This window comes from Propithecus coquereli, unplaced genomic scaffold, assembly GCF_000956105.1.
Source record: "Propithecus coquereli isolate 6110/MARCELLA unplaced genomic scaffold, Pcoq_1.0 Scaffold95, whole genome shotgun sequence".
Lineage (NCBI taxonomy): Eukaryota > Metazoa > Chordata > Mammalia > Primates > Indriidae > Propithecus > Propithecus coquereli.
Genome location: NW_012155840.1, coordinates 6253393 through 6268387, shown reverse-complemented (window position 1 = coordinate 6268387; position 14995 = coordinate 6253393). Strand labels below are relative to the sequence as shown.

The 14995-nt window shown below is 40.7% G+C and overlaps 1 protein-coding gene across 3 annotated transcripts in view; it reads left to right on the top strand.

Moving 5' to 3' along the window:
• The window catches only part of PLIN2 (perilipin 2), a 19830-nt gene extending 6101 nt beyond the window's left edge, over positions 1-13729 (top strand). For 2 of the 3 annotated variants that reach the window (XM_012665035.1, XM_012665036.1), the window contains exons 5-8: positions 1337-1622; positions 2287-2468; positions 3364-3498; positions 4440-5320. In XM_012665035.1, coding sequence (XP_012520489.1) covers positions 1337-1622; positions 2287-2468; positions 3364-3498; positions 4440-4832 — 996 coding nt within the window. In that variant the 3' untranslated portion in view covers positions 4833-5320. Of the gene's footprint in view, positions 1-1336; positions 1623-2286; positions 2469-3363; positions 3499-4439; positions 5321-13363 lie in introns of those variants that run through there. The other variant, XM_012665037.1, reaches the window with a different exon arrangement.
• The last annotated feature ends 1266 nt before the right edge of the window (positions 13730-14995 follow it).

Below are 14995 nucleotides of genomic sequence, written 5' to 3'. Positions count from 1 at the left end.
TTAAAAGAGTTTAACATTAACTATTAGCTGTTCTTAATGGAATTAGCCCTTCATGAAATAGTACTGGAAAGGACACTAGAGAAATAAACTGAAAGTTTTGTTTTTTCCCGTTTAGTCATATAGTTAGAATTGTGGAATATCTACTTAATTCCACTTGAAAACTTGATTTTCGTAATTAAGTTTTCAAGTGGAAGGGGTGTAGTGTTGTTATCCCTGTCTCAAATGCCGGCTTTCATCACCCTCTTTGTGTGGCACCTGATGGGGCACATGAAGGCTCAGAGCCATTTTCTCTTCTCATAATAAAAATGGCACTGGACTAGTCAGGATCTAGGTTTTCAGTCCGCCTTTCACGTGTGATCTTGGACAAGTCACCAGTTTATGAAATGGTTTTGAAAACTTTATGTTCTATACCTGAGAAACGCCTGGAGGAGATCTTTCATGTCCTCTCCCCTTCCCTTACCCCCTGCTCCAATGTAGAAAGTAGAACTGTGAGTTAGTTCAGTTGGATTGGGAACCTGGACCATTACCTCCCAGTCAGCTTCTGTGTTTCCCTTGCAGCAACCCAGACTCATTAATACTTGGTTTACTTCCCTAGTATCAGTCTTCTGTTGTAAAAATACTTGTATAGTTTTTGAGGGGAACTGAATTCAGTCAAGCATACAAAGATATAATTTTGTTGTTGCATAGGCACAAAAGGAAAGAATCTTTTGTTCTAATTTGCGTCTTCTCCTTCACACTTGAGCAAAATGGGAAAATGAGCTAGCTATTCCCATAGGCTACCTTTGGGTATTTTGAGTGGAGCTTGGGCAGGCTGGTGGTTTGGAGAGCTTTATATGAGTAACAAATATCTGAGAGCACATCCAGTAGGATAGAGAACTGATATGTCTCCCAATGTATCGGCCTTCTAGGGCTGTGTGAAAAGGGCTGAGTGTGCATGGTACCTGTGTCTGTGCTCATGGGCAGTCATGAGCTGCTCTCAGTATAAGCATGCCAACATGGAAAAGGCCATTCTTCTCTCGAGTACTCCCTATATGTCACTAAAGGTTCATCTAGTTAAAAACAGAAACTTACCAGCTTGACAAATTGACGGATTTCATGTCCATTTACCTCATTTGCTCCTCCAACAATCCTTGAGGAGTGGCAGGTAGGGCAGAGATACCTGATAGGGAAATTCAGGCTCATCACACCTTAGTAACTTGCCCAAGACCTAAAGCTAGAGAGTGAAAGGTGTAGATTCTTCCTTTAACTCTTCAACCATGCTGCCTTAGTTCAGACCTCAAACACGTATTTGTGTTTGTTTTCTCACCAGCCAAATGATCTGCTTTTCCACTTGCAGGTTGTTGCCAATGCCAAAGGCGTTGTGACGGGGGCAAAAGATGCTGTGACAACTACTGTGACGGGGGCCAAGGATTCTGTGGCCAGTACGATCACAGGAGTCATGGACAGGACCAAAGGTGCGGTGACTGGCAGTGTGGAGAAGACTAAGTCTGTTGTCAACGGCAGCATCAACACAGTCTTGGGAAGTCGGGTGATGCAGCTTGTGAGCAGTGGAGTAGAAAACGCACTCACGAAATCAGAGCTGTTGGTAGACCAGTACCTCCCTCTCACTGCAGAAGAACTAGGTGATTAGAATTTTGTCTTGAAATAATGTTTTTATCTTAAACTAATCTTTTTAAACAGCTTCACTGAGATATAATTGCCTTCAGTCTAAATTTACAGAATTGTGCAACCATCACTATAATGCAGTTTTAGAACATTGCTGCCACCCCAAAAGATCCCTTGTGTCTGTTTGCAGTCGATCCCCGTTTCCTCCCCCAGACAGCCAGTTATTTTTCTAGCTGTAGAGGTTTTCCTTCTTAAAGCAATCTTAAGTTTCACATTGAATTGTACATAGTAAGTTTTGAAACTTTAGGACAAAGTAGCCTTGACAGATATTTTCTGTAAATGGATTATCTTGAATGGGTGGCTTTACAGAGTCATCATTAAAAAGAATCATCATCAGTGTAGACACATTAATGCCCACTATGTGCCTGGTACTGTGTTGCTCAGGAAGCTCACTCTAATGGAAAGAAACCTGTGTAGATACATGGAATGTGTATCAGAGACTGTAATATGTTCAGGGTGGTCAAGCATGGCAGCAGACATGAGCAGAAAATGAGTACCTAAGTGCTACATGGTTGGGTAGAATCCACAAAGTCAAGACCCAGGTTAGAGTCCGGGCCATATCACCTATAACTGTGATCCTTAAGTTGTTCTTTTTTTCCTGTCCCTTCTTTCTAACTTCAGAAAAAGAAGCCAAAAAAGTTGAAGGATTTGATGTGGTTCAGAAACCAAGTTACTATGTTAGACTGGGAACCCTGTCTACCAAGCTTCGCTCACGTGCCTACCAGCAGGCTCTCAGCAGGGTTAAAGAAGCTAAGCAAAAAGGCCAGGAAACCGTCTCTCAGCTCCATTCTACTGTTCACCTGGTGAGTTAAACTTCATTATAAGGTACCTGAAGTGAATTCATCTATCTCCAGATATGGTAGTTAATATAATCATGAAATCCCAAAATTTTAATCTTATTTTATGAACAGCCCAATAGAAAGATGTACAAAAGAGTATACAGACAACTCACAGAAAAAGGAAATAGATAAATAGCAGAAATATATGAAGCAATGCTAATCTTGCTCTGAGGGGTCAAATATAAATACCTCTCTTGTCATCTGGGAAAGTGTTGCTGTTGGCAGCAGTCTAGAGAAAGAGCCACACTGTGCCCTTCTGAAGAATTCAAGGGACTGCTCTAGGAAAGATACAAACACACCTATACCTTGAGCAGATTTGCTTTTTATCCTACAGGCGTGTATATTTGTTTAGAGTTGCCAGAGACTATAGTAATGCACCTCAACTAATAGAAGACTAATTAAGTTGATACATCACAATAGACTACTGTGTAGCCATTAAAGATTGCCAAGTTACAGAACAGTATGTACAGAACTGTACTGCCATAAGAAAACCACTTCTTGGAAGGGGAAATAGGTGGCCGACAACAGGGAAGAGGAAGGTTAAATGCCTTTCTGTTTCATAATTCTAACTTACCCTTCACACACACAGATTAAATGTTAGTTGTCTTAACCTGTTCTAAACTGGAGATAAATTTGGAGTCAGTGGTTTAATAGTTAAATAGAGGCAGTAAAGAGCTACTCCTACTTGGTTAACTTACACATATTGATAATAAATAACAGTGACAGCAGGAATAGCTCTCATTAAACTCTTACAGAAATTCTTAGTTTTTATGTTACCTGATTTACATCATAGACCTGAAAACAGGCTAACAGGAATGTCTGACGGTTTGTTCCTTCGTCTTATTTCAATGTGCTCTAGATTGAATTTGCCAGAAAGAATGTGCATAGTACCAACCAGAAGATTCAGGATGCTCAGGACAAGCTCCATCTCTCATGGATGGAGTGGAAGAGAAGCCTTGGCCATGATGACACCGACGAATCCCACTGTGCGGAGGTGAGATGACTGGGACAGTCCTTTACTACAGCTTGTGAAGAAGTTCTCCGATTTTTCATTTCAATATTTCCATAATCCCTCTTAAAATACTCTTCTTTATCAAAAGCTCAAACAATAACTGTACACTGGTGGCTTGTTATGTGGCAGAAAAGCAAAACTGGGGAGGGAACAACTTTATATAATAAGCCACAGGTGTGCATATGCCCTGAACGACATATGACCAAATGGGAAACATGGGCTTTGCCCCCAGAATGGGCACAGACTGACAGGGGATACAGGCAGCTATCCCGTCTGAGTGTTTTTGACAGCATAAATATGGTGCTATGAGAATATATAGGAAGGCTACCTAGGCAGCCTTGGAGTGGGGCTGGTTGAGTCACATGGCTTCTTGGAGGAGATGAGCAAGCAGTAAGCTGGAAACTAATGGTGAATAAACTAGGCGAAAGGGCAAGAAGAGGACTAATGTTCCAGACAGAAAAAAAATAGCATCTTGCCGTCCTAAACTGTGGTCCTTTGTGTACCAAAAGCTAATACGCATTTACCTTTGAAATCAGTATTAATCGTTTACTCATACCATCTTATTTGAAGAGGGACTATCTAAATTATACTACTATCATGGAGTATATTTTCATTCTGTCTGGTCTCCTCTACTTGTTATGCTTCTTCAGTTTAAAATGATGAACTTTGAGACTCAGGTGCTAGTTCTAATCCCCACTTGGCTATTTTCCAGCTATTAACTGGAGCTTTTTAATTAAACTCTAAGCTTATGTTCCTATCTATGAAATGTGAGTCATACTGTTGCACTCAGCATTGTTATGAGGATTTTAAGAAGTCAAAGAATCAACACGTGGTAGACACATAACCAGCTTACTGTGATTGAGCTAATTTATACATAGCACTGTTGGATCCACTGCTAATTCTTAAGTTTGTTTTATTTTTAGCACATCGAGTCACGGACTCTTGCTATTGCCCGCAACCTGACTCAGCAACTCCAGACCACATGCCACACCCTCCTGTCCAGCATCCAAGGGTTACCACAGAACGTCCAAGATCAAGCCAACCACTTGGGGGTGATGGCAGGCGACATCTACTCAGTGTTCTGCAATGCAGCCTCCTTTAAGGAAGTATCTGACAGCCTCCTCACTTCTAGCAAGGGGAAGCTGCAGAAAATGAAGGAATCCTTAGATGATGTGATGGATTATTTTGTTAACAACACACCCCTCAACTGGCTGGTAGGTCCCTTTTATCCTCAGCTGACTCAGAATGCTCAGGACCAAGGTACAGAGATGGAAGACCAGACAGGAAGCCCAGCCTCTGAGCACATAACCCATTAAACCCGCCCCTGTCACCAGCATGATGCAGCCAGTCAGATGGCATCTTTTGTTATATTGAAATTAACTTACCAGACAACTCTAAATCAGGAAGTAGCTAGCTAGGAAAAAGGTCCTCAGTTGTAGTTATTTCCAGCTGAATTAAGAGCTTTGAAGTTTCTGGCATTAGCAGATGGGTTCTGTTTACCTGGCTAGCAAGAAAAGAATTGACAGCCTTGTGAGAGCCTGGCCAGAACTCACCAAAAATTTAAGTGCACTTATGGGCTCATTTTGTGGCCATTGTGTTGCCACTGTTGCTGTTTGTATTGAATAAAAACACCTTCACGTGGGCTGTGGTATAAACTGGTGTCTGCTCTGGTATGATCTGAGCACACCTTATCACTGGTTTATCTCATGATGCTTGGTTGTACAACTTGATTTCAGTTTCTTATTTCTCATAAAGGAATATCACCTTTGAATTCAATAAAATTCGTTGCAGAAATAGATCAGTTTTATGCTGTTTGTTCCATGTGCTTTGTGTGTTGCTTTCATAGAGCTGCTTGACATGCATAACAGAGTTATTAATATACCCACATGAACTCCAATTGGCCTGTTGGGGAATTTGGCAGGATGAGAACATTGGAAGACTAATGTTCCAAATTGGGATGCTTGATAGCTGGTTTAAAACAAATTAAAAGCTAATGTGCGTATTAGAATTTTACTAGGTGACAGTTGCTCCCTTTATTTGCCAACTTACTGGACCCCTGAGAGTGGGTTTTTTAACCAGTAAAAGGCCCTAATCACGTCTGCCTGCCTTGCAGAAGAGAAATCAAAGCTGAAAGAAGCAAGGGAGTGACTGCGTCAGACTCACATAACGGCAGTAGGCGTTTCTTGCCAAGGGGCCAGTTCAAGTGTGAGCTCTAAAGTGATATTGTTCAGTGTCAAGTCTCCGCTGGGCTTAACTTATTGTGTTGTCACATTGAAAGAAAGCCACTAACCTCTGTTGTTGGTGAGGTAACCATAGAAGATGTCGTGAGAATAATTAAAAGTAAAAAGACTTTGAGCCCCCTGCAGAAAAGGATTCTTCTCACCTTCTGCCTGTGGTATTCAGACTTCTAGTCTCTTCAGCGCTGGTCACTTGAAGGAACTATCATAAATCTCCTTATCACAAAGCTGCAATGTGTCAAACTATTTCAAAAAAGGGACTCTTAGATCTTGTGAAATACTGCTGCATGCTTCTGCCTGGCTCTGCTAAAAGGTAAGCAGGGCTGCCCTTCAGCAAAACCAAAGTCTAACTTAAATTGGTCTCCTTTTTCTGTCCTGGTTCATCCTTTTCTTCCCACAAAAACAAGGAAGCAGCATATAACTTTACATGCTTCTTTGGTGTGAACGAATCTAAAGTTTTTGTCAAGTTATAATTTTTTTTTTCAGTGTAACTCCAGGAATCGGTAAACAAGTGAGTTAAGTTGGAGGGCAGGAAATCACTGAGATACTTGAAGCTGTTCTTTATTTTGCAGATAAGGAGCTTCTGGTTTCTGGGAAGGATGGACTTATGTGCTTTATGGGCTTCCAGGATACAGCCTATCTATTTACTTGCCTGCTTGTCTCCAGTGACTGGCATTTTCTAGAGCCTCTGCCTCTTAAAAAAATTTTTTTCCGAGTCTGAATCAGACATACTCTGCCTCTCTTTATCTCAAAACTGCAAGGCTGGTCTGGGCTCAGTGGCTTGTGTCTGTAATCCTAACACTTCAGGAGGCCCAGGGGGGAGGATTGCTTGAGGCCAGGAGTTCAAGACCAGCCTAAGCAAGAGCAAGACTCCTGTCTCTACAAAAAATAGAACAACTAGCCAGGCATGGTAGTGCGCACCTGTAGTCCCAGCTACTTGGGAGGCTAAAGCAGGAGGATCACTTGAGCCCCGGAGTTTGAAGTTACATTGAGCTATGATGACACTATGGCACTCTAGCCTGGTGACAACAAGACTCTGTCTCAACAAAACCCCACAAAGCTGGTATTTTGTGGTTTATTCCAATTGATTGGGAAATTCATATACTATAGCTATACACAAGTTTCTTATCCTGAACATACACCTTTGTGTTTCCCCATGATAAGGTTTATAGTGCTAAATTGCTTATGAAAAGGAGATAAGGCTGGGCACAGTGGCTGATGCCTGTAATTCCAGCATGTTGAGAGGCTGAGGTGGGACGATTGCTGGAGGACAGGGGTTCGAGGCCTCAGTGAGGTATGATTGTGCCCTTGTATTCCAGCCTGGGCAACCCTGTCTCAAAAAGAAAAAAAAAAAAAGGTCTTAAAGATCTGGGCAAGGACAGAAAATAATGCAGACCATTCTTATTTTCTAGTAGAACACCAGTTCTTGCTTTTTGCCATTAGCTGTGTACACTGGCCATAGTTTTGTCTGTCTGTCTTTGTGTCTCAAGTTTGTGCCTACATGCATTTCATTCAGTTGTCAAAGTGTCTGAGAAATTGTGGTTTCTCTCACCTTGCAGCTCCACTGTTGCATAAACTGGCAGAATATTTTGGTTTTACAGACCTTTTTTTCCTCAAGGAAGACAATTATTTTGAGGGGAAAAAACTTGACTAAGCCTAACACAGTATCTAACCGTGACAGGTTTGTAAATGTTTTGCTATATGAAGTCTGGCATGGTGTGCCTGAGTGTTGAAGAATTTTTTTGTCCTTTGCATATAATAATAATATGGACTTTATAGTTCTAAGCAAAAAAAATCAAAGGAATGTGGTGTGCTGGCCATTAATCTCTGAGCCTTAGTTTTCTCATCTGCAAACTAAGATTAATGTTGCTTCAACAGATGGAAGTGAGTGTTCAGGATGATGTGTGTTTTCTGATTTGCCTAGAGGCATGGGGCAACATCTTTGGGACAGTGACATGAAGTATCTTTAATTTGGCAGTTCAGGTATGAGTACATAATACCAGGTCATGGTTAGGAAAATACATCCACTTTGCTAAGGCATTAGAGGTATTAAAGAACTAATAAAGCCAGGGGTGGTAGTGGGCTGAGGTGGGAGGATTGCTCAAGGTTGCAGTGCACTGTGATCACACCTGGGAATAGCCACAGCACTCCAGCCTGAGCAACGTAGTAAGACCCCATCTCTTAAAAAAAAAAAAAAAAGATAAAACTAATGAAGTGAAAAGGGAAAAACTATAATTTACCTGAGATACCCCTTTTGGAGTATCACTTAGCTCATGAAGGAAGGGGGAAGAAGGAGCAGGACAGATATTTGTGACAAATCTTTAAGAAATTCAGTCTAAGTGATGCCTGGGAGAGCAGATTTTGAGGGATCGATGGCCTCTTGCCAGCCTGACCTTCCCTCTGCTTTCGAGAACTTGGTACCAAGCCAACCTGACCTCAGTCCCGATCCAGCCCCAGGGATGACCCAGCTGTGAGCCTGAATGCATGATGCATCTAACAAGAGTTAGATGTTCCTGCCCCATAAGCCAAGGTATTCACTGCTGTATCTCAAAGTGCAACCCCTCCATGCTATAGGTGTCCACCCTCCCAACAGGCATCCTATAACATAGGATATCCTCTCATATTGCATAGTAGCCACTTGGTGAGGAAAAGGTGCTGAATAATTCCATTGTTGAGTATCTGAGCTCCCAGGCTAACCTGTAACAGTCTATTTCATCTGACACATGGAGAAACCAGAAAGGTAATGGCATCAGACTATTCAGAGAAGAGTAGAATAAGAAGTCCCTCTTCAGGGCTTGAGGTCAGCTTAAGCCAAAGACAGATGTTTTATGGTATCTTTCTTGCTAACCTTTTGAGAGTCTGATGCCACTCCCCTCACCCCACTGAACTTCTTTATAACTGGGAAAAAAAAAAAGGTGTCAATTGGATCTTCACTGGGATAGGCCCAGGTCATATTTTCAGGACTGGTGAGGGTTAAGGCCTTCTAATTCACCATCCAGCTGGGGCTGAGCTGAAAGGCAAGGGCAAAGTGTCTGAAGGAAAAGGCTGAATTGGAAAATTACACCCTCATTTGGTGGTGAGAGGCAGGCATCCTATGTCCTGTTGAGTTTGCCAGGTGAGACTGCTGATTAACACAGTGCATCTTCAGTTGTTAAGATTGTCATGGTCAGTAAGAGGACTAAGTGAAATGATAGGAAGGCAGTGTGAATGGAAAATATTTGGCAGGGTGGGGAGGCACAAAGAGTTGCCTGGGATTCTTCTCTCATGTTTAACTTGCTTAAACTGTGCCTGCAGATTAGAGAGAAATGGGAAATAATGTAATGAAAGGCTTCGAATCTCACAGGGAAGCCTAGTCTTGATATAGAGTACACCTAGGTTTTTTTAGCTTGGTACTGGTTTCATGAAAGTGCTATTTGAAAGGGCCATATGAAAGATATTAGAGCCATGTCATAATACCCACATTTTAGGCTAACATGGAAAATCTACTTGGTATATTCATTGGGAAGATACAATGTGGATATGTAGGTAGCAACATTGTTATGTATATGTAGCTGTATTAAAATAATTCAGTATCTGAATTCCTAATAGTATAAGGCATGAGATGTAAAGACTAGAAACTGTCCTCAAGAGACTTTTATACTCTCAGGGGAAGATTGTCAATGAATATTCAAATAATATCCTGGTGTAGAATGCTGTTTGTCCTTCCCTTAATGGCTCCAGGCTGCTAATTTTTAAATTCCCTATCTTTATGACAAATATGACACTTCAACATTTGTAACCCCAGCACTTCAAGAAGCTGAGGTGGGAGGCAGCAGGATCTCTTGAGGCCAGGAGTTTGAGACCAGCCTGGGCAACATAGCAAGACTGTTGTTTCTACAAAGAATTTTTAAAAAATTAGCTGGGTGTGGTGGTGCATACCTGTAGTCCCAGCTACTTGGGAGGCTGAGGCTGGAGGATTGCTTGAACCCAGGAGTTCAAGGTTGCAATGAGCTATGATTGTGCCACTACATTCCAGTCTGGGGCACAGAATGAAACTCAGTCTTAAAAAAAGAAAGAGAGAGAGAGGAAGGAAGGAAGGAAGAAAGGAGAAAGGAAAGAAGGAAAGAAAGGAAAGGAAGGAAAGGAAGGAAGGAAGGGCCAGGCGCGGTGGCTCACGCCTATAATCCTAGTGCTCTGGGAGGCCAAGGCGGATGGATCATTTGAGTTCAAGACCAGCCTGAGCAAGAGCAAGACCCCCGTCTCTACTAAAAATAGAAAGAAATTAGCTGGATGACTAAAAATATAGAAAAAATTAGCCGGGCATGGTGGTGCATGCCTGTAGTCCCAGCTACTCGGGAGGCTGAGGCAGGAGGATCGCTTGAGCCCAGGAGTTTGAGGTTGCTGTGAGCTAGGCTGATGCCACGGCACTCTAGCCTGGGCAACAGAGTGAGACTCTGTCTCAAAAAATAAAATAAAAAAAGAAAGAAAGAAAAGAAAGAAAAGCAGAACCAAGAGACACCTCGGGCCCTCTAACTTACCATCACACAATCAAGCTGCATAAGCAGCCTATTATGGATGGTGAAAAGTTTCTGTTAAAATCAAACCCTCTTAGCTAGGCGTGGTGGCATGCACCTGTAGCCCTAGCTACCAGGAAGGCTGGGAGGCGGTTGGATCACTTGAGCCCAGGAGTTTGAAGCTTCAGTGAGCTATGATGGCACCACTGCACTCTAGCCTGGGTGACAGAGAGACCCTGTCTCTTAACCCAAAACAGTCAAATCCTCAACAAGGTTAGTCTTATGTATTTAGTGTTATATAATCATTGCCTCTTGCATGATTCTTTTACAGCCCTATATCATACTTCTATACAAAAAACTAAAATTTTAGTTTTTCTTCTCATTAGTTCTTCAATAGCTATACTCTATTTCAAAATAAATTTTCCTGATCCTGTGTTGTATTTACCAGCACTGCGTGAACACTAACCTTTACCAGCAAGTAAGTTATAATAAATCCCCACAGAAGGTGTTTCTATTCCTGTAGTAGTCCCACCTATACAGGGCCTGGGCCACTGCTGGCCCAGCTTTATGCAAATTAGAAAAAGGCACCTTATCCTCAGCATGTTTAGTGCCACCTTCTAGAAATTTGTCATGATATATATGTGAATCTTTGAAGTCTGTGATACGAAAGATGCTCCTTATGGTTGCATGGTGAACAACCTGCAAGCTTTACGCTGTGACCCTGGGATCCTAGCATGGTCGCTTGGTTTTCTTGAAAAGAATGTATTGCTGGCTTCCTGTCCTTGCAGGGAGGGTCTATGGTTACCACATTAGTTTCGCAGTAAGCATCAGATCCCTGATGGGCATTCTCAGCAAGAGACTCATACTCCTGCTTCAATGGTCCGTATCTATACTTGTTCATATCAATGGAAAGTGATTTGTTCTATAAATTTTCAATATGATTTTCCTTTGCCACATTTAAAAAAAATTCCATGAGATGGTCAGGCAAGACCACCAAATTTAAATTAAACTCACCATGGAAACGTGATAGCCTATGGCTGTCTCTTAGCTGCCCCACCCTCCCCTATTTCTGTCATAGCCCTCAGTAGGCTTTGGTGAATAGCCAGGCATTGGTGATAGCAGTCTAATGGAAATTGGACACTGAATAATTCTGGATATATGGAAGGTGAATTATTTATATGGTTCTCCTAAATTATCTCAAAGACAGAAGTACTTCTTTTGGTCGGAAGTACTTTTTTTGTGGTTGTCATGTGGATTAAAACCCTGAATGTAGGACCTCCAACATTCTGCAGTGAACTCTAGCCCAACAGTTACCTGGCTTATAGATGACTTTGGGGCTTTTGTGTATGTGGAGTGGTATTTACGAAACTAAAAAAAATAAAAGCTACTGTTTATTGAGCATCTTTTATGATCTAGGCTCATACAACCTTTATTCCTCATTTGTAACCCAATCAGTTAGGTATTTTTCTCACTTGAGAGATGAGGAAACTGAGGTTGAAAATGGGTAAGTGGCAGGGTAGATACTTAGCCCAATGTCTTACTGATGTCAAGGTACATAATTTTTCCATTCCAGCACTCTAACCCTCTGATAGGAGAAAGCTGTAGCTGGCTTCCTTGTTTGGGGTGCAGAAAATTCCTCTGTCTAAACTCTGTGTTGAAGCTTTCTGTTCTATTTTACAAATGAATAGAGTGATATTAAATAGATAATCAAATTTAATAAGATAATAGATAATACAAATTAGTAGATATTGAAAACAAACAAGTAGAGATTATTGGATGTTAAAGTATACATTTAATAGAAATAGAACTAAGCAAGGTATATCTTTTAACCTGAAAAGTCTAAAATTACAATGATTGGCTTTCTTGGCTGATGACCTGATCAATTTGTATAAGCACTACTGGCTTTTATGGATGTCAGGTTGTGTATAATCTTTGCAAAGTAAACATTCATGAAGAGCTAAAATGCAATTTGATCTCCCCAACCTGATAGTCTCAGGAGCAAATTGTGGATACTGTACCACAGACTACATAGTCCTCTGATCACCTGGGGTCTTAGGGAAAAGTGCAATAAGGGCCACAAACAGCCAGGTAAAGGGCTTGTGAACAAAGCAAGATTCTCTCTTCTTGTCTGTTTTGCTTTTGTTCTTTTCACAATTTTTTTTTTTCTAGAGACAGGGTCTCACTGTGTTGCCCAGGTTGGACTGCAGTAGTTATTCATAGGTGTGATCATAGTGCACTACCGCCTTGAACTCCTAGCTTTAATGGATCCTTCCACTTCAGCCTCCTGTGTAGCTAGGACTACAGGCCATTTTTAAGTGTATAATTCTGTGGCATTAAGTATATTCACAATGTTGTACAACCATCACCATTATTCATTTCCAGAACATTATCATCACCTCAAGCATGAATTCTATACGCATTAAACAATAACTCCCCAATTCCCTTCTTACCTTCGGTTTTTTGAGAGATTTTTTTTTGTTGTTGTTGTTAGCTGTTTTGCCTATGTTAGGTAATCAGCTACTTTCTACCCACTGCTATCAAGATTCTAGCCTTTGGCAATATATTATACCTTACTAATTTTCTCCTTTTAATATGTTGGCTAAGAAACATTATTTAGCTTGTCAAAATTGTATGTCAAATAAGATTTAATAGAGATTCTTGTCCCTAAAGCCTTTCCTATGCAGAGAAGAGCTAGGGTTTTGTGATAGCTATTCCAACTATTAAAAGACCTTTTGTTTCCTCAGTTCCTAGATATTTCCCAAATATTATAGGAAGCCAGACTTATAGAAAAGTGGAGTATTACTGTTTTTAAGAGAGTAATAGATTAATAGATAGTAGAATAACCAGAAATATTTTATATCTTGTATTTTCAAAAAAGCCTTCATTTAATAGCTTCCATCATTGCTTAGTTGCCTTTAAACCAAAGAGGTTTTCTTGGTGCTTTTATAATAAGCGTGAATTGTAGGAATAAGACTACAGACATCTTTTTAAAAAGCATAGCTATGGACAAAGAAAAATTCACCTACATGCAGTAATTAAAGTCTCCGTGAACTCACACAGACCCAACAACTCACTTTATTAGTGCTTGTTTTAATATCTAAGATTCTTCTTTTACAGGTGTTTGATTTCACCATCATAGACTTGACATCTGAGACTGATGAAATTCCAGATATTATACCTTTGGAAGAGGAGAATGAACCAAGGGGAGAATGAACCTCCCCTGAGAGGCCCTGTCCTCTCAGGGGAAAATGTTGAATAACTAACCAAAGAATACTCCTTTTGGTTGAATATGCAATTTGTGTCACGTTAAACTTCATGTGTGCTTATGTTTTTATTCCTGTGGCTTTAGAGAGTGTTAATCTATTTTTTGGCTACTTGGTCTTAATTGCAATGAAACTCTGGTTGCTCTGAACTTTTATAAGAGATCCTAGTTTTGTGTCATATCATTTTACATAATTCTTCAAAATTTAATTGCTGAAATACCTATAATAAAAATTGGACTGTATAATCTTGAATCAGTGATTTTTTTTCATTGATATAGTGGACATTTGTTGTCTTTCGGTCTCCCATAATTCATTCATGCTTTTTGTGGTAACAGTACACTTGTGTTTTTTGGGGGTTTCCGTGAGTCTTCTGGTCGAGGTTTCTTACTTTCCCCTAGCTTAGGGGTGGGCATGTGACTAAAAGCAGGTCAACTGGGAGGAAGCATAGCATGATAGGTACGGGCTTAGCCTCTGGGTTCTAATCTCTCTCTTACTCCGTTATCTTTAGCAAGTTACTTAATTTCTCTGTGTCTCAATTTTCTCATCTGTAAAATAGGAATAGTATTAGATTTGCTATGAAGATTAAATAATTAACATTTGTGAAAAGTTTAGAGCTGTGCCTGACACAGAGCTGCATTAAATAAGTATTAGTTAAATAAGTGAATTGTAGAAGCAATGGCCAACCCAGTAGCTATGAGCATTCCTAGTGCCCAGACTGTGGTACTGAGATACCATTTCTCTCTAAAAGAAACCAGGGCTGGCCCGGTGAGGTGGCTCACACCTGTAATCCTAGCTCTCTGGGAGGCCGAGGCAGGAGGATCCTTTGAGCTCTGGAGTTCGAGGCCAGCCTGAGCAAGAGCAAGACCCATCTCTACTAAAAATAGAAAGAAATTAGCTGGACAACTAAAAAAAAAAATAGAAAAAATTAGCCGGACATAGTAGCACATGCCTATAGTTCCAGCTACTCGGGAGGCTGAGGCAGGAGGATTGCTTGAGCCCAGGAGTCTGAGGTTGCTGTGAGCAAGGCTGATGCCACAGCACTCTAGCCCGGGCAACAGAGTGAGACTCTATCTCAAAATAAATAAATTAATTAATTAAATAAAATAAACCAGGGCTTCTTGGAGAAATGGCTGATTCCAGATCTGAGGCAGGAAATGTACAGAATGAACCTTGAAGTTCTTGCTGTCTTAGATGGCAAAGCCGCTAATTTGAACAGGTTCCCATTGGCCAAAGATGGGACAATTTGAACCTCTATAAGGATAATAATTGCAATAGATTGAACCCCATAAGTATGTTTAAATCTATCAGTTTCATAATGAGATATTTATATATCATGTATGTATATAAAATTATATATATAAACAACCTAATAGATCATACTCAGAGGATGATGGCAAATCATTATCTTGAAAATCAGTAAATAAAGGGAAAGAATTCAGAATTTATCCTTCCTTTTCTTATATCTTTATCACCAGGTAACCAAGTA